This window comes from Sus scrofa, chromosome 13, assembly GCF_054392235.1.
Source record: "Sus scrofa isolate SSC_HxYL_T2T_F1_AM1 chromosome 13, Sscrofa_HxYL_maternal_Yorkshire_Landrace_v2.0, whole genome shotgun sequence".
NCBI classification, from domain to species: domain Eukaryota; kingdom Metazoa; phylum Chordata; class Mammalia; order Artiodactyla; family Suidae; genus Sus; species Sus scrofa.
Window position 1 is genome coordinate 37,636,934 of NC_139395.1, and position 26,090 is coordinate 37,663,023.

General features: G+C 42.2%; 1 protein-coding gene and 1 long non-coding RNA gene across 24 annotated transcripts in view; both read left to right on the top strand.

Annotated features, from left to right (window-relative positions):
* Nucleotides 1-26,090, top strand: part of DLEC1 (DLEC1 cilia and flagella associated protein) — an 82,102-nt gene that overhangs the window by 13,800 nt on the left and 42,212 nt on the right. For 15 of the 23 annotated variants that reach the window (XR_014822711.1, XM_084987723.1, XM_084987726.1 and 12 more), the window contains exons 3-6: nt 6,251-6,361; nt 7,704-7,897; nt 8,101-8,321; nt 9,834-9,912. Coding sequence is in view for 14 of the 23 variants with exons in the window: in XM_084987723.1 (XP_084843849.1) it covers nt 6,251-6,361; nt 7,704-7,897; nt 8,101-8,321; nt 9,834-9,912 (605 nt within the window). In the remaining 9 variants the exon portion in view is untranslated. Of the gene's footprint in view, nt 1-6,250; nt 6,362-7,703; nt 7,898-8,100; nt 8,322-9,833; nt 9,913-26,090 lie in introns of those variants that run through there. The other 8 variants (XM_084987733.1, XM_084987734.1, XM_084987737.1 and 5 more) reach the window with 1 other exon arrangement.
* Nucleotides 20,976-26,048, top strand: LOC146397260 (uncharacterized). The gene is made up of 2 exons (XR_014822753.1): nt 20,976-21,107; nt 22,233-26,048. It is a non-coding gene; the product is annotated as an uncharacterized LOC146397260 (long non-coding RNA).

Genomic DNA, 26,090 nt, shown 5'->3' on the forward strand with positions numbered 1-26,090 from the left:
TCCATTTTACAGGTACAGGAACTAAGAAAGGAGCCCAGATAATTTCCCCAAATTCCCATGGCTCAGAAGGGCTGGGATCCGGATTTGAACTTGTGTCTGTTGTCAAAGCATATCTCTTTCTCCTGTCAGGAGGAGGAGAAGGGCTGCTGACTAGGCACAGTGTCACATGGATGTGGATGACTTCCCTTAGGGAGCAGCTTTGAGTGGGAGGCCCTGTCCTACGTCAGGTCTGTGCCCTCTGGGGCTCAGCCCCCTTAGATAGCAGGTTCTGTATCTCTTCCTGTTTCCTCACTTATGCCATGCCAGGCTTCTCCATCAGTCGTGGATTTAGGCGGAGATGCCTGGTAGATTCTCAGGAGGTTTTATTGGTTGCCTGATGACCCCTGAGTCCTGGGAGTCAGATACTGTCCCTGTCTTTGGTAGGATTCTTCTGGCTAGAGATCAGGGGAGATTAAACAGTTGTTTTTAATGAAAGTGTAATAACACATTGAGAAGTGGGAAACAAGCATCAGGAGAGTTTTCCAATGACCTTCATTTTATCTTTTACCTAAAATAATGTTAAGTTATAATCAGACATTATGCCTTCTGCTGGCAAGATTGTTTTTTATCTCAAAGGTAGCAGAAGCAGAGATTTTAATCCAGTTCCCTGGACACCCCTCTGGTCCCTGCTCCTCAGGGTAGGGCAAGGTAACCCAGGAAACCTCTTCTATAACTCAGATGATTGATGGTAAGGACACTGCCCTGAAACCTTTCTTCCCTGAGGCACTGAAGCTGCCTTTCTCTGGCTGCTAATACAGACATCACAAGATGGGAAATGTGTATAAATTCTCCAGACAGTGGGAGAAAAGTCAGAATTCTGCATAATGTCCTGTACTTTCATTCCCTTCCCCTGCTGGTATATTGTCCACTTTATCTTTTGGAGAATGGAACATCCAGCCTCTTGCAGAGCCTGCTTAGGAGCGGAGTCAGCGTGGGAATCCTAACCTTCCAGGCAGAGGAAGTTGGTCACAAAGCTGGGGCAGGGTTCCCAAGGCTCCCCTGGCCCATGGTCCAGGCCTGACGTGGAGAGAGACTCCCCAAAGATCTGATCAACGGACTGCCCCTGCTTCTGCACACACATCTAATGGCCACATCCTGGAGAGAATGCCAATAGCAGAGAGGATGCATCTCCTTGACCCATGGCCTTTCCCTTTTTTCTAGTTGTATATTATCTTTTTTTCCCCGTTTTTGGCCACCCCGTGGCTTAATGAGTTCCTGAGCCAGGGATCAGATCTGAGCTCCAGTTGTGACCTAAGCTGCAACTGCGGCAACGCTGAGTCCTTAATGCACTGTGCTGGGCTAGGGATCCGAACCTGTGTCCCAGCGCTCCCAAGATGTGGTCCATCCTGTTGCACCACAGTAGGAACTCCATCTCATCTTTTAATAGTTCAAATAAGCCATCACCAGAGCCCTTCAAAACTGGGCTGATTGTGTCAATTTGGCATTGCTGCCACTCCCTGCTGAGGTCTCTGTTGCAAAGGAGGGGCCAGGGATTGCATTTCCCAGAATGGACCTGTTACCTGTGGTTCAAGGATAGGTCATTGACAAGAGGCTCATGGTGAGTTTTGAAGTGGTGACTGTTCTCCAGAAGTGGTTGCAGGCAGGTGACTGAGCAGCTGTAAATTTCGTAGCCAGTTCCAGATAATGTCCCTAGAGCCCCAAGCTTCAGTGCTGCTGGCTGAAGTTGTTCATGATGGATTCCCTGACCTTTCTCCCACCTGTAACCCTCTGGATTCAGCCCCTTTATATATGGTATATATAGAGATTTCTGTCTTCCTCATCAAAACTTAACTAGTACAGTAACTAGGCCAAACATCAAAAATCTCTAAATTAATACACATGATAGGAGAAACATATATCCTTCACTTGTCTCAACTATACTTTTGGTTATAGGGAAATTTCAGAGGGAAGGGCCATTTAAAGGCAACATGTTGGTTAATGGAGCAAGCAATAAAATTTGAAAACTTTGAAGTCTTCCATTTATCCTATTTGTTCCTCAATTTTTTTTTTTTTTTTTTTTTTGGCCATGCCTGTGGCATACAGCTGTTCCCGGGCCAGGGATCAAACCTGTGGCACGCAGTGACAACTCCTGATCCCAAACCCACTGAACCACAGGGGAATTCCTTGTTTCTTAATTCTAATCAAAGTAGTCACTTACAGGAGTTTCCATGCGGCACAGTGGGTTAAGGCGTTGTTGCTGCTGTGATGCGGGTTTGATCCCTGGCCTGGGAACTTAGGCATGCTGTGGGTACAGCCAAAAAAAAAACCCAAACCCATAGTAGTCATGTACATAGTTTTTTTAAAAAATCAAATAGTTTAGAAAAACTCTAATGAAATATTAAAAAGCCTCCATCCATAAACTGTACAACAGTAGGAGTGAACCCTAACATAAACTGCAGGCTTGGTGTGATAGTGATGTGTCAAGTAGGATCATCAGTTGTAACAAATGTATCGTCTGGTGGGGAATGTTGACAATGGAGGAGTCAGTGTATGTGTGGGGGCAGGGGGTACATGGGGAATCTGTGTACCTTCCTCTCAGTTTTGCCACAGACTCAGACCTAATACTGCGTTCTACAAAATAGTCTGTTGAAAAAAGAAATCCTCTACCTCACCTCAGTCCACTTGCCAGAAATGGCCGTTTTTAGCTCTGTCTTTTGGAAACCTCTAAATAATATATCTTTTCTGTGGTTCTTGGATTGTCACCCATAGATAATTATTATCAACTTCTCACTCTATTAAATGAGGTTTTCTCTTATGAGGCTGCAGGTTGCTTGGGGCTTGGATGATGAAGCTGGGCTTGGCTCCCTGCTGCAGGTGAAGCTCAGGTCAGTTCCACCTGGATTCTTATTGGGCTCCAGGATGAAGGGGCAGGAACTTTTCTCATGATGATGGCAAAGGCCTGAGAGGGAAGGCTCAGCTGCTCCATCAAATTTTAAACTCCTGCCAACATCTCATGGTCAAAGAACATCACACGGCCAAAGCCAAGGCCAAAGAAGTGCACACTGTCTCCACGACCAATAACTTCACGCTCACATGGCGGTGGCGGGGAGTGGGGAGGATACAGATAGGGGTGAAGAGTTAGGGCCACTCAATTTACCATATTTCTCTTAACTCTGTTTTGTTATAGACCTCTCTTCAAGTAACCATATTTTAGTTCAAATAATACCTCAGCACAACCTCGTTCAGTGGTTGGACTCTTTAAGTAGTCAACATAAACACTTGCTGGTTAGCTTTTTGTTTTTATTTTATATTGGACTATGGTTGATTTACAGTGTTAGCTTCAGATGTACAGAAAAGTGAATCAGTTTTTTATGTATCTCCATTCTCCTTCAGATTATTTTCCTATATAGGTTATTATTGACTATTGAGTAGAGTTCTCTGTCCTGTAAAATAGGTCCTTATTGATTATCTATTTTATATATAGTAGTGTATATATGTTAATCCCAAACTGCTAATTTATCCCCCGACTGCCACCTTTCCCCTTCAGTAACCAGAAGTTTGTTTTCAAGGGCTATCAGTCTGTCTCTGTTTTGTAAATAAGTTCTTTTATATTGTTTTTTTTTATCAGATTCTATGTATAAGCAATACTGTATTTGTCTTTTTCTGTCTTACTTCACTTAGCATGATAATGTCTTAAGTCCATCCATGTTACTGCAAATGGCATTATGTCATTCTTCTTTATGGCTGAGTAATATCCTATTGCATACATATGTACCACGTCTTTATCCATTCCTCTGCTGATGCTCATTTAGGTTGCTTCCATATCTTGACTCTTGTTAATAGTGCTGCAGGGAACATTAGGATGCCTGTATCTTTTCAAATTACGGTTTTCTCTGGACATGTACCTGGAAGTGGGTTTGCCAGATCATATGGCATTTCTATTTTTAGGGTATTTTATTTTATTTTTAATTTTTTAATTGTATTTATTTATTTTTATTATATATATTTTTAATTCTATTTATTTATTTATTTGCTTTTTAGGGCCACACCCATAACATATGGAAGTTCCCAGGCTAGGGGTTGAATCAGAGCTGCAGCTGCCAGACTGCACCACAGCCACAGCCACAGCAACACAGGATCCAAGCCATGTCTGCTACCTACATGACAGCTCAACATCAGATCCTTTCAGGGCCAGGGACCAAACTGGCATCCTCATGGATGCTAGTCAGGTTCATAACTCACTGAGCCACTACAGGAACTCCTCTATTTTCAGTTTTTTAGAGAACCCTCATACAGTTCTCCATAGTAGTTGGGCCAATTTACATTTCTATCAACAGTGTGGAAAAGGTCTCCTTTCTGTATATCTTCTGCAGCATATTTTTTGAGGACTTTCTGTCGATGGCCATTCTAACTGATGTTTGTTGATACCTCATTTTAGTCTCAATATGCATTTCTCTAATAATAAATGATGTTGAGCTTCTTTTCATGTGTTTTTTCACTATCTGTATGTCTTCTTTGAAGAAATGTCTATTTAGGTCATCTGCCCATTTTTGGACTGTATTGTTTTGATTTTTTTTTTTGTTTTATTGAACTGCATGAGCCTTGTGTATATTTTGGGGATTAATCCCTTGTCAGTGGCTTTGTTCGTGAAGAGTTTTTTCCCGTTCTGTGGGTTGTCTTTTTGATTTCCTTTGTGCAGAAGCTTTTGAGTTTAATTAGGTCCCATTTGTTAAATTTTGTTTTTATTTTAATTGTTCTAAGAGGTGGGTTTGAGAAGTTATTGCTGCCATTTATGTCAAAGAGTGTTCTGCCTATGTTTTCCTCTAGAAGTTTTATAGAATCTGGTCTTACATTTAGGCCTTTAATCCATCTTGAGTTTATTTTTGTATATGCTGTTTTGTATGTAGAGTATTCTAATTTCATTCTTTTATATATAGCTCTCTAGTTTTCCCAGTACCACTTATTGAAGAGACTGTCTTTTCTCTGTTGTGCATTCTTGCCTCCTTTGTCATCGATTACTTGACCTTGGATATGTGGGTTTATCTCTGGGCTTTCTATCCTGTTCCAGTGATCTATATTTTGGTTTTTGTGCCAGTACCATACTGTTTTGATGATTATAGCTTTGTAATATAGCCTGAAGTCAGGGAGCCTGATTCCTCCAGCTCCATTTTTCTTTTTCAGGATTGCTTTGGCTATTTGGGGTCTTTCATGTTTCCATACAATTTAAAAAAATTTTTTGTTCTAGTTCTGTGGAAAATGCCATTGGTAATTTGACAGGGGTTGCATTGAATCTATAGTTTGCTTTGGGTACTATAGTCATTTTGACAGTATTGATTTTTCCAATCCAAGTACATGGTTTATATTTCCATTTTTTGGTATCCTCTTCAGTTTCTTTCAACAGCATCTTACAGTTTTCAGAGTACAGGTTTTCCCATCTTGTTGATCTTTTGGCTTGAAGTGTCCCAGCACTAGAACCTGCAGGCTGTTGGGTTGGGACCAGGTCTTGGTGCCAAAATGGTGATCTACAGGTGAGCGCATGCCAAAGAATTTTCCCTGGGTCCTCCACCACAACTGTCCTTGCCCCCACAGTGAGCCACAGCTGACCCTTGCCTCCCCAGGACATCCTGCAGGATTGGCAGGTTGGTCTGGCCCAGCTTCCTGTGGAGTCACTGGTTTGTCCTGGATCCCACTGCACTTGAGACCTTGTGAGCACCCTCCAAGAGCGGAGTCTCTTTTCCTCCTGTCCTGTGGAGCTCCTGCACTCAAAACCTGCTGGCCTTCAAAACCAAATGCTCTGAGGGCTCTTTCTCCAATGCCAGACACCCAAGCAAGCCAGATGTGGGCCTCAGAACTCTTCTGTGGGAGAACCTCTGCAGTCTAATTGTTTTCCGGTTTGTAGCTTGCCCACCGAGCAGGTATGGGCTTTGATTACATTGTGAAAATACCCCTCCTATCATCTTGTTGTGGCTTTTTCTTTGTCTTTGGATGTATGATAACTTCTTTGATTGGCTCCAGTCTTTTGTATTTTGATGGTTATTCAGCAGTTAGTTTTCATTTTGGTGTTTTCGTGAGAGGAGGAGAGCTCAAGTCTTCTCCACCATTTTGTGTCCAGTGCTGGCCTGGATAGTTTCTTAACTCTCTGAATGTCCACAGGGCTCTAAGAAAGAATTTTATTAGGTGGTTTAGGATCAGAGGATGAAGAAAGTTTTGGCGCAGTTCCTTCAACATCAGTCTGCCTTGAAATATATTTTTCTCATTCCCTTCTATGTAGTGAAGACCATCTTCAGATGGTGTGTGGACAATGAGCTGCTACAGAAGCATCATTTGATCTGCCCAGATGATTACTACAGCGATACTGTACCATTTTGCTCTGCACCTAAAGGTAATGTCTCTGTACTCCGTGGAGCCTCTGATACCATTCCAAGGAAGCTCTTTATTCTTTAGTAGTAGGACCACACTGGCCACCTTTGCTTCCATATCCTTGTTCATAGACCTTTGCCCCACTTTTCCTTACTTTTGATTGTAACTATTGGGAGGGTCAAGTTTGAGCATGCCACATCCTCACTAGCTTCCTCGCACCTGCAAGACCAAAGTCTCAGCACCTCAGTGTGGAATATGAGCTCTTGTCAGGGGCCCAACACCAAGAGATATGAAAATGTTTATAAATGTAGTTGGACACACCAGAGGAGGGAGGTCTGAAGACACAAATGAGCAAGGGGGCAAGCTTCTGATGGAGTCAGAACCTGGATCTTGGGGGTTTCCCATCTTCTTCACAGGACAAGAGCAGCTTTGAGTATTGAGGGAAGGGTGGGAAGGGAGGCAGAGGAAGACGTGTGTATGTGTGACACATTTTCCCATGATGTGGGAGGCAAGATCTTCTGAGAATGAATGGGGTGGGAGGCTGTGTTGTGGGCTTAATCAGGAAGGTGGAGTTTTAGAAGAGTCACCACATAGATCCTACATCCAGAAAGGATGACTTAATGGTGTCAAGCTCCGAAAACAAGCTTGTTGTCAGCCCCCGTCAGTGGGATTCTATGATGGTCTCTGGGAGTTTGGAGCTGAGGAAGCATTTAGGTTGGGGTGGAGAGAATCAGTCAGGGGTGTTGATGAGGAAAGAGTCCCACTGACTGCCTGAGCTGTATGGAGAGGAGAGGCCACGAGGAGGTAGCAGAAGCAAGTGCCATGGTGTACGCAACTCCTTGGTATTCTAAAATTAGTTGGAAACTCACTATCCTAAGCAGATAAGTTTGGAGTTAACACAAGTTGAGGACTTACCTGGCACAATGCTAAGAAACATTGGGGGGGGGGGCGCAGTACCAGTTTCATTGCATTCTCGCTCTCAATACTGAAGTTCTCATTTAACCCTCAGAGTTGATCTTACAGGTGTAAAAAGCTCATACAAACGTTGATTTCTCATGTGAGCTTTTTAAAGAGCATGTTGACACCTGCGTGGGCTATGTGTACCTGCACGTGTGTGATGACAGTCTATTCATGTTCTTGAATGTATTCAACAGCTGAACAGATATTCGAACACTCTCTAGTCCCAAGTCTTGATGACACGGAGTAAGTTCCAGGAGAAATTGATATGCTGAAAGCAGTTACATCTGATGGAGGAAGTATGAAAGTTTAGGGGGAAAAAACCAAACTGTGTCTTTGGTGGTTTTATGGAGCTAACTTACCTTGACCTTGTTATGGTAGCTTAATTGATTTTCCTGCTGCCGTAGGCATCTTTGATCCTGGATATTCAAAACCGACATTTAGTTGTGAGCAACGTTCTGTCCCAAAGAAGGAACTGAACAAGCAGCTTGCGTGCAGGAAGACACTCTCGCAATCTGAAGACGAGCTGGACTTCACTATAGCCAGCCTAACATGGGACTCATCTTTTAAGGCCAAACTCAGGTCCAGAGAAAGTGTCAAGGTGAGCACTGAATCCTGTGGGAGAAGGGGCATTGGGACATGGTGATGATGGGGGGGGAGGGGCTCCATTGAGGTGAATCCACAGGAAATGGAGAGGAGGGGTTGCCTTGGCCATCTGTGGGTCATGCAGCCAGTGAGAGGTCAGTACACACGCCCCTCTACACTTTTTGTCATTGACTCTATCCTTTCTGTGTGTTTCTTAAGAAAACAGGTTCAGCAAAGAATAAAAACTGGATGAACCATTTACGTGCACCGCAGAGACAGCTGGAGCGGCTTCTGCTCACCAGAATGGAGAGTCGGAACCACTTCCTGAAAAACCCTCGCTTTTTCCCTCCCAATACTCCATTTGGAGGCAGGTCTCTTCTCTTTCCTCCGAAGAAGCCAGCACTGAGAGGAAAATTCCAGAATGGAGAGCTGGAACAGAGGTGCGTCTTTTCCTGTCTTATATTCTCAGAAAATCTGACCCTGCAGAGGAAAACTCAGAAGTTCCTGGGGCTGGCTTGGCTTATGGTGGGTCCTAGACTTTTGGGAGGCAGGGTGTCATTATCAGAATAGAGCAGGGCTTCAGGGCTGCCCACAGGTGTGGACTTTGGATGTCTGCAGAGCCCTGGGTTTGTGCTTTTCTGACCTGCCAGAGTCTTGAGGAATAGGGGTTACTGTCGGCCCTTTGTTTATATCTGAACAGTCTGGATCAAATGGGAGGCATCTCTATAGCCATGTGCTCCTTCCATTAAATTCATGTATCTTAGGTAATTTAAAAAAATGTTTAGGAGTTCCCATTGTGGCTCAGCAGTAACAAAACTGACTAGTATCCATGAGGACGTGAGTTCAATCCTTGGCCTCATTTGGTGGGTTTAAGGATCCGGCATTGCCATGAGCTGTGGTATAGGTCACAGATGTGACTCGGATCTGGCGTTGCTGTGGCTGTGGCGTAGGCCGGCGGCTACAGTTCTGATTTGACCCCTAGCCTGGGAATTGCCATATGCCAAAGGTGCGGCCCTAAAAAAAGTCAAAAGTTTAAAATCTGTTTAATTACAAATAATTAGTGTAAGTTGGAATTTTACTTCGAATGCCTTTGGCTATATTTAAGTAATTGTCCTTATGAAGGGTTTGAGTTGCTACATGAGTTCTTATTTTTAATGAACTTAAAATTATTAATGTTTCTTTATTAGACAAATAATGTCTTATTAAGAAAAGTTAGGGAGGTCCATTGTGGCTCAGCAATAACGAACCCAGCTAGTATCCATGGGGACAAGGGTTTGATTCCTGGCCTTGCTCAGTGGGTCAAGGATCCAGCATTGCTGTGGCTGTAGTGTAGGCCGGTGGCTACAGCTCCAGTTCAGCCCCTAGCCTGGGAATTTCCATATGCCATAGGTGTATCCCTAAAAAGAAAAAAAGAAAAGAAAAAAAGAAGAGTTAGAAAAGGAGTTTTCACTGTAACACAGTGGGTTAAGAATCTGCAGCAGCGCAGGTCACTGCAGAGGCACGGGTTAGATCCCCAGCCCCGTGCAGTGGGTTAAATGATCCAGTGTTGCTGCAGCTGTAGCTTAGGTCACAGCTGCAGATCAGATTCAGTCCTTGGCCTGGGAACTGCCATAGGCCAGGGGTGCAGCCATTAAAAAAAAAAAAAAAAAAAAGAAGAAAAAAGAAAAAGAAAAATTAGAAAAGATTTGCCAGTAAAAGTAGCACCTATATTAAAAACCCAGTTTACATACTGTTGTTTAAGCCTCTAGAGTTTGAAATGAAATATGTAGTTACATATAGCCTCACAAAGATTCAGTCTTGCTGTTAAAATTACTTTGTGACCCGCTTTAACAGCAAAACCCAACAAATGACAAAAAACGTTCATCTCTTTGATGACTTGGATGTGTTTATTTTACATGAATCAGTCATAGGGATGACACTAACGGCCTTTTTTTTCTCTCACCCTCCCACAGTTGTGCTGATACACCAGTGTTTCTAGCTAAGCCATCAATTGGATTTTTCACAGATTATAAAATTGGACTGGTTTATGAGGTAGAAATCTTGTTTCTTTGCAAATCCCACACCATCTGCTTCCTTATTTATAAATTATGATACGTTGAAATTGACTATATTGGGAATGTTGATACCATAGAAATCAGCCAACACTACCAAACCAGGGCTCTCCCAGCCTAAGTATTGGTCATTAAACATTTGCAAACACACTAAATATACTGTATTCATGAATTGAAAGACTCGTTAATAGAGGACTTAGTTATCTGCATACTCATTTGAGAAATAATGGTCATCACACTGTCGTCAGTGAAGAAAGGCAAAATTAGAATTTATAACTGAGAGGGGAAGGAAAAATCTGTAGTCTTAGGAAGAGTGAATCTTGTTTGTGTAATTTTAGGGTAAGAGGCCATTTGGGCTGTCTGTTGTTAAGCAGTCTGAATGATGGTATTGAAGCAACTTCAGGGTTTTTAAAATGAATTCTCAAGAAAATCTTGGAAAATTAATTGTGGAATATATGTGACAGACTGTGTCTTCCAGTGTCCTCTGTTAACGTCTTTATTTTAGTTAGGCTAGGTCTGCACCTCATGAAAATTTCTCAACTCCATTCATTTTGGTCAAAAGATCCTGAAGGAGAAACAGACTCACAGACATGGAGAGCAGACTTGTGGTTTCTGAGGGGGAGGGAGTGGTGTGGACAAGGGGTTTGTAGACACAAACTATTAAATTTATTTTTAATGAATTTTATTGTATGTATAGTTGTACCGCCATCATCACAACCTAATTTTAGAACATTTCCATCGCAAACCCCCAGTCCTTCCCTCCCCCACCAACTTGTCTCCCTTGGTAACCATAGGTTTTTCAAAGTCTGTGAGTCAGTTTCTGTCCCACAAATAAGTTCATCGTATTCTTTTTTGAGATTACACATAAGTGATAGCATATGATGTTTGTGTCTCACTGTCTGACTAAACTTCACTTAGCATGATAATTTCTAGGAAAATATATGTTGCTGCAAATGCCATTATTTCCATTACTTTTTATGGCTGAGTAATATTCCATTGGCATATGTACCACATCTTTATCCATTCCTTTTTCAGTGGACATTTAGGTTGCTTCCATGTCTTGGCTATTGTATATAGTTCTGCAATGAACATTGGGGTACATGTATCTTTTTGAGTCAGATGGATGCCCAGGAGAGGGATTGCTGGAACATATGGTGATTCTATTTTTAGTTTTGTGAGGAACCTCCTACTATTTTCCATGGTGATTGCACCAATTTACATTCCCCCAACAGTGTAAAAGGGTTCCGTTTTCTCCACACACTCTCCAGCATTTATTGTTTGTAGACTTTTTGATGATGGCTATTCAGGCTGGTGTAAGATGGTACCTCATAGTAGTTTTTTGTTGGTGGTAGTGATGGGTTGTTTTTTTTTTTTTTTTTGGTTTTTTTGGGGGGGCAGTTTCTTTTTTTGTTTTTGTTTTTTAGAGCCAACCTGTGGCATATGGAAGTTCCCAGGCTAATGGTCAAATTGGAGCTGCAGCTGCTGGCCTATGCCACAGCAATGCTGGATCCGATCCACCCCTGCGACCTACACTGCAGCTCTCAGCAACACTGGAACCTTAACCCACTGAGTGAGGCCAGGGATCAAACCCACATCCTCATGGATACTACTCTGCTATGCCATAATGGGAACTCCCCCTCATAGTAGTTTTAATTTGCATTTATCTAATAATTAGTGATGTTGAAAATCTTTTCATGTATGCCTTCTTTGGATAATTGTCTGTTTAGCTCTTCTGCTATTTTTTTTTTTTTTGGTGTTGTGCTACTGGAGATTTTCATTTATTTTGGAGATTAATCATTTGTCAGTCATTTAATTTGCAAATATTGTCTCCCATTCTGTGGGTTGTCTTTTCGTTATGTTTAGGGTTTCCTTTGCTAGGCAAAAACTTTTAAGTTTAATTAGGTCCCATTTATTTATTTTAGTTTTTTTGTCATTACTCTAGGAGGTGGATCTGAGAATATATTGCTGTGGTTTGTCAGATAGTGTTCTGCCAGTGTTTTCCTCTAAGAGTTTTATAGTATCTGGCCTTATGTTTAAGTTTTTAATCCATTTTGAGTTTATTTTTGTGTATGGTGTTAGTGAGTGTTCTAATTTCATTCTTTTATATGTAGCTGTCCAGTTTTCCCAGTATCACTTGTTGAAGGGACTGTCTTTTCTCCTCTGTTTACTCTTGCCTCCTTTGTCATATATTAGTTGACCATAGGTCAGTGGATTTAACTCTGGGCTTTCTGTCCTGGTTCACTGATCTAAATTTCTGTTTTGTGCTAGTACCATACTGCTTCGATGACTAGCTTTATAGTATAGTCTGAAGTCCAGAAGACTGATTCCTTCAGCTCCACTTTTCTTTTTCAGTACAGCTTTGGCTATTTGGGGTCTCTCGTGTTTCATACAAGTTTAAAATTTTTTTTCAAGGAGTTCCTGTCATGGTGCAGCAGAAACGAATCTGTAGGAACCACGAGGTTGCAGGTTCAATCCCTGGCCTTGCTCAGTGGGTTAAGGATCCAGCATTGCCATGAGCTGTGGTGTAGGTCCCAGATGCAGCTTAGATCTGGCATTGCTATGGCTCTGGCATAGGCTGGCAGCTACAGCTCCGATTAGACCCCTAGCCTGGGAACCTCCATATGCTGTGGGTGCGGCCCTAAAAGGACAAAAGAAAAAAAATTGTTTTTCGTTCTAGTTCTGTGAAAAATACCATTGGTAGTTTGATAAGGATTGCTTTGAATCTGTGATTGCCTTTGGTAGTATAGTCATGTTGACGATATTGACTCTTCCAATCTAAGAGCATCATATATCTTTCCATCTATTTGTGTCCTCTTTGATTTCTTTCATCAGCATATAGTTTTCATATAGAGTACATGTATTTTGTCTCTTTAAGTAGCTTTATTTCTAGGTATTTAATTCTTTTTGATGTGATGGTAAATGGGATTATTTCCTTAATTTCTCTTTGCAATATTTCATTGTTAGCATATAGAAATGCAGTCGACTTCTGTGTATTAATTTTATATCCTGTGACTTTGCCAAATTCATTGATGAGCTCTAACAGTTTTCTGGTAGTGTTTTTAGGATTTTCTAGGTATATTATCATGTCATTTGCAAACAGTGATAGTTTTACTTCTTCCTTTCTAATTTAGATTTCTTTTATTTCTTTTTTTTCTCTGAATGCCCTGGCTAAGACTTCCAAAACTATGTTGAATAGTCGTAGTAAGAGTGGGGATCTTTGTCTTGTTCCTGATCTTAGCAGGGATTCTTTCATTTTTTTCACCATTGAGAATGCTCTGGGTCTGTCATATATGGCCTTTATTATGTTAATGTAGGTTCCCTTTATGCCCACATTTGGAGAGTTTTTAATCAGAAATGGGTGTAGGATTTTGTTAAAAGCATCTTCTCCATCTATTGAGAGAATCATATGGTTTTTATTTGTCAGTTTAATGTGGTATATCACACTGATTGATTTGTGGATATTGAAGAATCCTTGCATCCCTTGGATAAATCCCACTGGATCATGGTGTACGGTCCTTTTAATGTATTGTTGGATTTGGTTTGCTAGTATTTTGTTGAGGATTTTTGCATCTATGTTCATCAGTGATATTGGCCTGTAATTTTTTTTATTGTGATGTCTTTGTCTGTTTGGTATCAGTAAGGTGGTGGCCTCATAGAATGTTTGGGAGTGTTTCTTTCGCTGCAGTTTTTGGAAGAGTATCAGAAGAATAGGTGTTAGCTCTTCTCCAAATGTTTGATAGAATTCACCTGTGAAGCTATCTGGTCCTGGAGTTTTGTTTGTTGGAAATTTATTTTCATCATCATCATCATTATTATTATTATTATTATTATTATTATTATTTTGCTTTTTAGGGCTGCACTTGCGGCACATGGAGGCTCCCAGGCTAGGGGTCGAATTGGAACTATAGCTGCCAGCCTACACCACAGCCACAGCAACACAGAATCTGAGCTGCATCTGCAGCCTACACTACAGCTCACTGCAACACCAGATCCTTAACCCACTGAGTGAGGCCAGTGATCAAACCCGCAACCTCATGCTTCCTAGTCACATTCGTTTCTGCCGAGCTACCACAGGAACTCCTTGCTGGGAATTTTTAGTCACATTTCCAATTTCAGTACTTGTGATTGGTCCATTCATCTATTCTATTTTGTCTTTGTTTAGTCTTGGAAGATTGTACCTCTCTAAGAATTTATCCATTTCTTCTAGGTTGTCCGTTTTATTGGCATATAGTTGCTTGTAGTAGTCTCTTATGATCCTTAGTATTCCTGTGATGTCCACTGTAACTTCTTTTTCATTTCTAATTTTATTGATTGAGCCCTTTCTCTTTTTTCTTGATGAGTCTGGCTAAGGGTTTATCAACTTTGTTGATCTTTTCAAAGAACCAGGTTTTAGTTTTATTGATTTTTTTTCTACAATTTTCTTCATTTCTATTTCATTTATTTCTGTTCTGATCTTTATGATTTCTTTCCTTCTGCTAACTTTGGGTTTTGTCTGTTCTCTCTCTAGCTGCTTTAGATGTAAAGTTAGGTTGTTTATTTGAGTTTTTTCTTGTTTCCTGAGATGGGCTTGTATTGCTATAAACTTCCCTCTGAGAACTGCTCTTGCTGCTTCCCATTGGTTTTGGAGTGTTGTGTCTTTGTTGTCATTGGCTTCTACGTATTTTTAAATTTCCTCTTTGATTTCTTCAGTGATCCATTGGTTGGTTGGTTGGTAGCATGTTGTTTGGTCTTCACATGTTTGTGTTTTTCGCATTTTTTTTTCCAGTTGATTTCTAGTCCTATAGTGTTGTGAGTGGGAAAGATGCTTGTTATATTTTCAGTTTTCTTAAATTTACCTAGGCATTATTTGTGGCCCAGAATGTGATCTATCCTGGAGAAAGTTCTGTGTACACTTGAGAAAAAAGTGTATTCTGCTGCTTTTGGATGGGATATTCTATAAATATCTAATAAGTCCATCTGATCTAATGCATCATTTGAGCCCTCTGTTTCCTTGTTGATTTTCTATCTGGATGATCTGTCCATTGTTGTAAGTGGGGTGTTAAAGTCCCCCACTATTATTGTGTTATTGCCAACTTTTTCCATTAAGGTCGTTAGCAGTTGCCTTATATATTGAGGTGCTCCTCTATTGGGTACATGTATATTTACAATAGTTATATTTTCTTGAATTGATCCTTTGATCATAATATAATGTCCTTCTTTGTCTCTTGTAACATTCTTTTTTTTTTTTTTTTTTTGTCTTTTTGTCTTTTTTGTCTTTTGTTGTTGTTGTTGTTGTTGCTGTTTCTTGGGCCGCTCCCGCGGCATATGGAGATTCCCAGGCTAGGGGTTGAATCGGAGCTGTAGCCACCGGCCTACGCCAGAGCCACAGCAACGCGGGATCCGAGCCGCGTCTGCAACCTACACCACAGCTCACAGCAACGCCGGATCATTAACCCACTGAGCAAGGGCAGGGACCGAACCCGCAACCTCATGGTTCCTAGTCGGATTCGTTAACCACTGCGCCACGATGGGAACTCCTCTTGTAACATTCTTAATTTTAAGATCTATTTGTTTGATATGAGTTTTGCTACTCCAGCTTTCTTTGATTCCTGTTTGCATGGAATATTTTCTTCCACCCTCTCACTTTGAATTTGTACATGTCCCTAGAAGTGAAGTGGGTCTCTTGAAGACAGCATATATTTGGGTCTTGTTTTCATACCCATTCAGACAGTCTGTGACTTTTGGTTGGGGCATTTAGTCCATTTACATTTAAGGTAATTATTGATATGTATATTTTCATTGCCATTTTATTAACTGTTTTGGATTTGGTTTTGTTGGTCTTTTTTATTCCCTTCTCTTGTTCTCACCTTTTGTGGTTTGATACTGTCTTTAGCGTTATGTTTGAATTGCTTTTTCTTATTTGTGTGTGTAGCTATTGTAGATTTTTGGTTTGCAGTTACCATGAGGTTTTGATACAGTAGTCTATATATATACAAGATTGGTTTAAGTTGTTGCTCTCCTAATTGTAGAAACATCTTCAGTATCCTACATTTGTACACTCCTCTTCTCAGGATTTCTGGTTTTGGTAACATATTTGTGTGGGGGCAATTTCCTATGTGTATGCCTTTACCAGTGAGCCTTGTCAACTGTAATTTTTTTGTTTCAAGTTGAGGCCTTTCCTTTTACACCTAGAGACGTTCCTTTAGTATTTGTTGTAAAGCTGGTTTAGTGGTACTGAATTCTCTTAGCTTTTGCTGGTCTGTAAAGCTTTTGATTTCTCCTTCAAATCTGGATGAGAGCTTTGCAGGGTAGAGTCATCTTGGTTGGAGGTTTTTTTCCTTGCATCAATTTAGGTATATTGTGCGACTCCCTTCTGGCCTGCAGAATTTCTAGTGAAAAATCAGCCAATAACCTTATCGGGGTTCCCTTGTATGTTGTTTGTTTCTTTTCCCTAGCTGCTGTATTTTTCTTTGTGTTTAATTTTGGTCCGTTTGATTAATATATGCCTTGGAGTATTCCTCCTTGGGTGTATGTGCTTCTTGGATTTGAGTGAGTGTCCTTTCCCATGCTGGGAAAGTTTTCAGCTATTATCTCTTCAGATATTTTCTCTGGCCTTTCTCTCTCTTCTCTCTGGTCTTTTCTCTCTCTTTTCCTTCTGGCACCCCTATAGCATAGATGTTGGTGTGTTTAAAGTTGTCCCAGAGTTCTCTTAGACTGTCTTCAGTTCTTTTCAATCTTTTTTCTCTTTTCTGTTCTGTCAATGACTTCTGCCAGTCTCTCTTGCACCTCACTTATTTGTTCTTCTGCCTCCTTTATTCTGCTATTGGTTCCTTTTAGTGAGTTTTTTATTTTGTTTGTTGTATTTTGCATCTCTGATAACTTAATTTTTATGTCTTTTATTTCTTTGTTAGTGTTTCTTCTTCTTCTTCTTTTTTTTTTTTTTTTTTGTCTTTGTCTTTTGGGGGTGCACCCGTGGCATATGGAGGTTCCCAGCCTAGGGGTCAAATTGGAGCTGTAGCTGCCAGCCTACACCACAGCCACAGCAACGTGGGACCCGAGCCATGTCTGCCACCTATACCACAGCTCACAGCAGTGCCAGATCCTTAACCCACTGAGCAAGGCCAGGGATCAAACCCACATCCTCATGGATACTAGTTGATTTTGTTAACCACTGAACCACGATGGGAACTCCTGTTCAGTGTTTCTTCTACTTTGTCAATTTTTGCCTCCAGTTTAGTTCCAAGATCTTGAATCATTTTTCTATCATTTGTCTAAAGTCTTTTTCATGGAGGTTGTAATCTCCAGATCATGTAGCTGTTTTTTTTTTCTTTCTTTCTTTCTTTTTTTTCCTTGTTCCTTTATCTGAGTCATAATTCTCTGCCTTTTCAATTTGTATAGATTTTTGATGTGGTCTCCTTTTTGCAGACAATAGTTTTGTAGCTTCTCTTGCTTCTGATATCTGCCCCCCCTTGTTGCTGAAGTTGGTTCTGGGGCTTGCTGCAGTATCCCTGATGGGAGGGACTGGTGGCTGCCCACTGGTAGGTGGAGCTGATTCTTATCCCTCTGGTGGGTGGAGCCTTGTCCCTGGGTGTAATTAGAGGTGGCCATGTGCCTGGGGTGGGGGTGGGGTCTTTAGGCATCCTCTTTGCTCATGGGTGTGTTGTTTTGGCCTGGGGCTTCTCAGCCTTGATGTGTGTGGCCGGATCTTTCCAAAATGCCTACTTCCTGGGGCTTTCACGCTGATGATTATTCCTGAGACCTTTGCCTCCAATGTCCTTCCCCCTCACAAGCCACAGTCACCCCTTGTTTTCCCTGGAGATCCTCCAAGAATCACAGTCAGGTCTGACCTAGATTCCTGTGGAGTTTCTGCTTTGCCCTGGGACCTAGTGCACATAAAGCCTGTGTGCGCCTTTCAAGAATTATGTCTCACATTTCCCCCAGTCCCATGGAGCTCCTACACGCAAGCCCTACTGGCCCTCAATGCCAGATGCTCTGGGGGCTACTCCTCCCAAATGCCAGATATCCAGGCATGGGAACCTGATGTGGGGCTTGGAACTCTCACTCCTATGGGTCAGCCCTTGCAGTATAGTTACTTCCCAGTCAGTGGTATCTCCACCCAGCTCATATGGAGTTGCTTATATCATGTAATCACCCCTCCTACCATCATGATGTGGCCTCCTCTTTGTCTTTTGGAGTAGGATGTCTTTTTTTTAGCAGTTTCCAGTCTGTTTTGTTGAAGGTTGTTCAGCAGTTGGTTGTAATTTTGTTGTTTCCATGAGAGAAGTTGAGTTCCAATCCTTCTACTCCACCATCTTAATCACATCTCAAACTATTACATTTAGAATGGATAGGCAATGAAGTCCTACTGTATAGCACAGGAAACTGTATCCAATCTCTTGTGATAGAACATGATAGAAGATAATATGAGAGGGAGTTCCCATTGTGGTGCAGTGGAAACAAATCTAACTGGTGCCCATGAGGATGTGGGTTCTATCCCTGGCCTCACTCAGTGGGTTGTGGATCCAGCATTGCCATGAGCTGTGGTGTAGGTCACAGATGCAGCTTGGATCCCACGTTGCTGTGGCTGAGGTATAGGCCGGCAGCTGTAGCAGCTGTAGCTCCAATTTGACCCCTAGCCTTGGAATTTCCATATGCCATAGGCGCAGCCCTAAAAAAAAAGATAATATGAGAAAAAGATTGTATATATATGTGTAACTAGATTACTTGGTTACTTTGCTGTATAGCAGAATTTGACAAAACATTGTAAATCAACTATAATTTAAAGAATTAAAAATTGTTTAAAAGTTTCTAGAGGGAAGGATTTTACCATATGGCTTTTAGTCTCTGGTACAGAAACATACTGGATCTCAATTTGATGTTAGGGGCATAGCAACATTTAAACACCTGGAAGTCACACGCAATTATAAATATTATAAGAAACATTTGGAACCTAGTTTGTATCCTAATTTTCAGTCATTGTTGGTCCACCCAGGAGACTGCATCTTAAGGATCAGTTTGGTCAGTTATAGTTAAGTAATTGTTTTTTCCCCCTATGATGAAATGATTATTTTATCTTTTTCAAAAACATGTATCCAGGGAGTTCCCGTCGTGGCGCAGTGGTTAACGAATCCGACTAAGAACCATGAGGTTGCGGGTTCGGTCCCTGCCCTTGCTCAGTGGGTTGACGATCCGGCGTTGCCGTGAGCTGTGGTGTAGGTTGCAGACGTGGCTCGGATCCTGCGTTGCTGTGGCTCTGGCGTAGGCCGGTGGCTACAGCTGTGATTCGACCCCTAGCCTGGGAACCTCCACATGCCGCGGAAGCGGCCCAAAGAAATAGCAAAAAGACAAAAATATATATATATATATATGTATCCAGACACTATAAAATGTATTGGATGTTGTGGTGTGTTCATCTTGTTGGTGAGGGCACATATATTTAGAATCCTTCTCAATGATGAAGTTATGTTGGTCTAGCCTAAAATGAGTAGTTAGGTCATTTACAGTCAGCATTCATTTTGCTTCTGACATTAGCCCAGGTTTGTCTTTGTATGAGCCTTACAAACTGTCTCTTGTGTTCTTTTGATATGATCTAGCCGTTTCTTGGGCACTTCCTTATGTTCTGCCATCACGAGATGTCCCCGGTTCATCTTGTACTCTTTGTCCCATTTCTGGAATCAGTTTCGAAGAAGTTGTGGTTTCTTTTAGTGGAGAATGGTATTTAGAAACCAAGATCTAAAAAAAAAAAAAAAAGAAATCTAAGACCCAAGAGCTAGATCCGCTATTTGCTACTGGGGTGTCATTGCTTCCAAATCGTTTCAACAGATAGAGGTGGGAAAAAAAACAGCCATTTCACAGGTCCAACCCTGTATACACAAATGTCTGTATACACAGTTTCATGTATACATCCATGTGCTCACATGTGTAAAACCATGACTTCATGCTGATACCTCTAATTACAGTCTGATTCCACAGAGCTTCTTCTCATTCCATGCTTGTAGCTCCCTTCTCCCACAGTCATCTGAAGAATCTTAGAAAAACATTCTGCTTGTGAAAACCTCTGCATCTGGTGGCTGTTTAGTGAGGCTTAGGGTCAGGTCACCACAGTGGCGGCAGGTCCAATTGCAGGATTATAAATATTGATACAGTGGGAGGCATATATCCCAGATGTATTACATTCTGGAACTTAGCACTATTTGTGCTTAAAAGTACTCGATAGAAAAACAAAACAAAACGAAGTACTTGAAATATTCCCTCCCGGCATGGCTTTTTTTTTTAAATTTATTTTTAAACTAATATTATTGAAGTTCATTTGATTTACAGTGTTGAATTAATTTCAGCTATACAGAAAAGTGATTCAGTTATACCTATGTATATTCTTCTCTATATTCCTTTTCATTATGTCTTACCACAGGATACTGAATATAGTTCTCTGTGCTATATGGTAGGACCCTGTTATTTTTCCATTTTATATATACTAGTTTGCATCTGCTAATCTCCAACTCCCAATCCGTCCCCTCCCTACCCACTCTACTCCTTGGCAGCCACAAGTCTGTTCTCTCTGTAGGTCTGCTTCTGTTTCATAGATGTGTTCATTTGTGTTATATTTTAGATTCCATATGTAAGTGATAACATATGGTATTTATCTTTCTCTGTCTGACTGACTTTGCTTACTATAATCATCTCTAGGTACATTTATGTTGCTCCCAATGGCATTATTTTGTTTGCTTTTATGGCTGAATAATAGGCTATTGTATATGTATACACACACCCCACATCATCTTTATCTATTCATCTGTCAGTAGACACTTAGGTTGCTTCCTTGTCTTAAATATTGTAAATAGTGCTGTTGTGAAAATAGGGGTATATGTATTGTTTTGAATTATAGTTTTGTCCAGATAGATGCCTATCAGTGGGATTGCTGGATCATATGGCAACTCTATTTTTAGTTTTTTGAGGGGCCTCCATACTGTTTTCCATAGTGGTTGCACCAAGTTACATTGCCACCAACAGTGTAGGCGGGTTCCCCTTTCTCCACACCCTCTCCAGCACTTGTTGTTGGTAAACTTTTTTTTTTTTTTTTGGTATTTTTATGGCCACACCAATGGCATATGGAGGTTCCCAGGCTAGGCGTCCAATCAGAGCTGTAGCCACTGGCCTACGCCACAGCCACAGCAACACAGGATTCGAGCTGCATCTGTGACCTACACCACAGCTCATGGCAACACTGGATCCTTAACCCACTGAGTGAGGCCAGGGATCGAACCCACATCCTCATGGATAGTAGTCAGGTTCGTTAATTGCTGAGCCATGACGGTAACTCCCTGTTGTTTTTTGATGATGGCCATTATGATTGGTGTAAGGTCTTACCTCATTGTAGATTTAAATTACATTTTTCTAATAATTGGTAATGTCAAGCATCTCTTCATGTGCCTATTGGCTATCTCTGTATGTCTTCTTTGGAGAAATGTCTTTTTAGGTCCTCTGCCCATTTTTAGATTGGGTTGTTTGTTTTTCGTTGTTGTAATTGAGTAGTATGAGCTGTTTGTATATTTTGGTCTTCTGGCGTGATTTTAATGGCAACTTTTATTGGAGTTTCTCTTAATATATTCAATGTTCCATGTAACACACTGCCCCATGACTTGGTATGAATCAGCAATTTGCATGCTGATCAGATGGTACACAGCGAGGAGGGTTTATCTCTACCCTGTGATATCTGGGCTCTCAGCCAGAAAACTGGGGCTGAGGTCTTCCATGTGTATGGTGGAAGATGCTGGCTTTTAGCTGAGACCTCATTCCCGTTCCCCCCTCCCCCCGGGGGTGTACCCACATGGCAGCAGGGCCTCGGGACTCTTCACACTCCTGGCTACTCCTCCCCTCCCCTCCTTTCCCTCCCCTTAGGAAGTCCCCCTAAGGCTTCTCCACATCAGGTAGTTCTTTTCTTCTTCAGAGCACAGTGCTGCTTTCCCCCTGAGCAAAAGCCTCCCCAGCAGAGAAATACAGTCTGCCACATTGTGTTGTATAAATTGAATTGTGTCCAGTGATGTCTCTTAGAAATGCACCTTGCATCTGTTGGACGCATGACTATAACGTAGCAGGTATTTACCCTTCTAAACTATAAGTTTAAGGATAAAAATATTTTCGAGTTTTCCAAGTCTTAAAAAATGTGTGAACTGGAGTTCTTGTCCTGACTCGTTGGTTAAGAAACCCAACGAGGAGTTCCCGTCGTGGTGCAGTGGTTAACGAATCCGACTAGGAACCATGAGGTTGTGGGTTCGGTCCCTGCCCTTGCTCAGTGGGTTAACGATCCGGCGTTGCCGTGAGCTGTGGTGTAGGTTGCAGACACGGCTCAGATCCCGAGTTGCTGTGGCTCTGGCGTAGGCCAGTGACTACAGCTCCGATTTGACCCCTAGCCTGGGAACCTCTATATGCCGTGGGAGCGGCCCAAAGAAATAGCAAAAAGACGAAAAATAAAAAAAGAAAAAAAAAAAAGAAACCCAACGAGCATCCATGAGGATACGGGTTCGATCCCTGGCCTTGCTCTGTAGGTTAAGGATCCGGCGTTGTCGGGAGCTGTGGTGTAGGTTGCAGACATGGCTCAGATCCTGAGTTGCTGTGGCTGTGGTGTAGGCTAGCGGCGACAGCTCCCATTTGACCCCTAGCCTGGGAACTTCCATGTGCCACTGGTGCAGCCCTGAAAAAAAAAAGACACACACCAAAATGTGTGAATCTGTGAATCGGGCAGCCTTTCTTAGGAAACTCTTAGGGTATATGCTCCCCTATAGAAGTGAGTAAACCAAGGAAGAGGAAAACAAAGTATGTGGGAAATGAGAGATCCAGCACAGGAGAGGGGTGACGGAAATGCCCAGGTTCATAGCGGTGAGAGGGCTTTCCAGTAACTACTGCTGCAAAGGGAATTTCACCAAAGCTTCACAACTTAAAATAACCATTTTATCGTGCTCATACATTCTTTGCATCAGAAATTCCAACAGGGCACAATGGGAATGACTTGTTCCATGATGCTTGAGACCTTAGTTGGAAAGAGTCAGTGCCTAGGGGTAACTTGACAGATGGGGCTGGAATTATGAGGCATTTTCACTCCCATAGTAATCATTGCTGGTTGTCAGCTGAGCTGTTAACAGAGCACCTGCCCATGGATTCTCCATGTGGCCTGGTCTTCCTCAGAGAACAGCTGCCTCAAGTGAGCAGGCAGCTCACAGTGAGTGATCTGAGCTTCTAAGTGAGTATCCAAGCAAGCAAGAGGAAAGTTGCATCAGTCCTCACGACCTGACCTTGGAGGTCCCCTGGGAACAGTAGAGAAAGTCGTGACTTCCTCTGCGTTTCTGTAGGTTACAAGTGAGTCACTGAGAGTGGCCCAGACTCAAGGAGATGTTTCATAGACCTCACCTCTTAGTGGTAGGAGTGTCAGAGATCTTCTGGGGATGGCTTAAAACTGCTGCAGGAGTTGTCCTATCCTGGGCAAAAGTTAGCAGTAGGTATATCAAGTGACCAGTCCTGACTGGAAGAGGCTGGAAGGCTCTAGGAGGGGGTGACTTACGGAGGTAACCCTTATCAGAGTCCCCGTTATATTTGGACTTCTTAGGAAGAGATTTGTAGAGCAGTGGAAAGAGATGAAATTATTGATAAGTACATAGGCAACAAAATAATTTGTTGATTATTAACTCCAGGAAAAACAAAAATAGATTAAGGGAGAATTTCATGCTCAGTGGTGAATAGCATTCACATAGCAATAATGATGTAAATGTTAATTACTGATCTAACCAGTAGTGTGATGTCACTTATGTCAGGAAGATGGGGGACAGGAAGGGTATGTCATATGGTGAACTGGTTTTGGGAAAGAGAGAATACCCATATCATCCATCCATAATTAATGCCTAAAACTGAAAAAAAATTAGCATGCTGCTTGGAGACATGGGAGTAACTTCCAAAATAATCAGCTCAAGTAGGAAAAAGTATTTACATTTGGGGTGGGAAATGGCAGGGAAAGAGAGCAAGAGTTCTGTTTTCAAAACTTGGTAGAACTCTTTGGTTCTTCAAACTATGTGGCTGTCCAGCTTTGATGAAAATAACTTCAGGAGTTTCTGTTGTGGCTTAGTGGAAACAAATCTGACTGGCATCCCTGAAGACACAGGTTTGAGTCCTGGCCTTGCTGAGTGGGCTAAGGATCCTGCGTTGCTGTTAGCTATGGTGTAGGTCACAGATGTGGTTTGGATCCTGTGTTGCTGTGGCTGTGGTGTAGGCCAGCAGCTACAGCTCCGATTCGACCCCTAGGCTGGGAACCTCCATATGCTGCGGGTGCAGCCCTAAAAAGAACACCCCCCCCCAAAAAAAAAAAAAAAAACAACGGAAAATAACTTCAAAAGAAAACTTTCTACCAAAAGAAACACCATTCCCAGATAACTTTACAGGGGTACACCACCAAACCTTCAAGCTAATCCCTATCTCAAGTAAACTGTTCCAGGGACCAGAAAAAGAAGAAACATAACTGCATTCTTGGCTAATCGGTCTGCTATGGTCTGAATGTTTGTATCCCTCTAAAATTTGTTAGGATTTGTTGAAATCATAGTTCTCAAAGATGACAGTATTGAAGGCGGGCCTTTGAGAGGTACTATTAGGGCATGAGGGTGAAGCTGTCGTGAATGGGACTAGTGCCTTTATGAAGAGGCTTTAGAGAAATCCCTTGCCCCTTCCCCCACATGAGGACACAGTGAGAAGTTGCCAGCTAAGACTGGAAGAGGGCCCTCCCCCAAATGCAACCATGCTGGCATCTTGATCCTGGATTTGCTAGCCTCCAGAAATGAGAGAAAGACATTTCTCTTGTTCATAAGTCACCCAGTTTATGATAGTTTGTTTGGCATTCTGAACGGACTAAGACAGAGCCTAATGTTACCTTGACACCAAAGACAACTAAGGAAGTGTGACAAGGACAACCATAAGCCAGTATTGCTTGAGAACATAAGTCCATTCCTGTGGAGCATAAGAGAGCTTCTCTGTCCTGAGATGGGGGCAGAGAGGGATCCAGGCTGCATGTGCTGGAGGCTGAGGGGTTACGGTCAGAATAGAAACCTGAGCCTTATAAGCCGCGGGCTTGTTACGTCTCATATTTTTTCTCTTTTGTTTTCTTTCCATATTTTAGTAAACATTAAAGACATGTAAAAGTTTCAGAAATACGAAGTTAAAAAAAAACAAGCCAAATCAAGCACAAAGAAACACACACACATACTAGGACCAAATTGTGTGTAACCAGGAATGCAAGGAATGTCATCGTGGTGGGCCTTGAGTTGGCAGTTGGCTGCCCTGAGCTCATCACTTTTTTCCTCCGAGGCTTCCAGTGCTGTTAAGGAAAGCTGGCCCCTCCACAGTCCTTATAATTACTGTCTTCCCAGACCTTGCAGCTGCGCCATAGCTACCACATTTCAGTGTCTGACCTCTGGCTGCACCTCAAGTCAGTTGACCAAGATGAAAGCCATAGTAGCTGATGGCACTGCACACCAGGGGTCATCACAGCCTGCTTCCCACTAGCTAGAGTCCTGATCACCACCAGACCAGAGAGAAAGCCTGCTCCAGAATCATACCCTAAGGGGCCATGGTTTTAGGACCCTTCTGATGCCAAGTGTCAGAGCCTGGGTTCTCCATAAAGCAGAACCTGAGGTGGTGAAATTATGTGCTGTCATTCACAATTCTAGCGAGGGGTGAGGAAAGGAATGTAAAGAGGCAGAGCCAATAGAAGAAGGTGTTACTGAGCTGACCTCCAGTAAGTGCAGTTGATTATTTTGTCCTGTGGGACATCCCTTCAGTCATATGAACTGCTGGATCCTCCAGTTCATTGGCTGGAGGTTTGCCTTGTGTGGCTGGGAGCAAGGCTCTCTGGAGGCCTGACACAGTGGACAGGAGGAACAGCTCCTGCCAAAATGGCAACAGGGGCTGCAGCTAGCTCTGTGTCCTGTCCTGGAGAATAGCAGCAGACTGAGGGGAGAATGCCAGGGCTGTCCCGTGCATGGGTGCAGAGCTGAAGAGGCAAAACTGAGGTGGCACCCTTGCCATAAGCAAAATCGCTTATTCCCTCCTTTACTCCATAGCCTAAACAAAACACTTTCCAGCAAAGATCTCAAGCAAAAATTTAAGAAGAAAATGAGAAGAGATAGGAAGATCTCTTCAAAC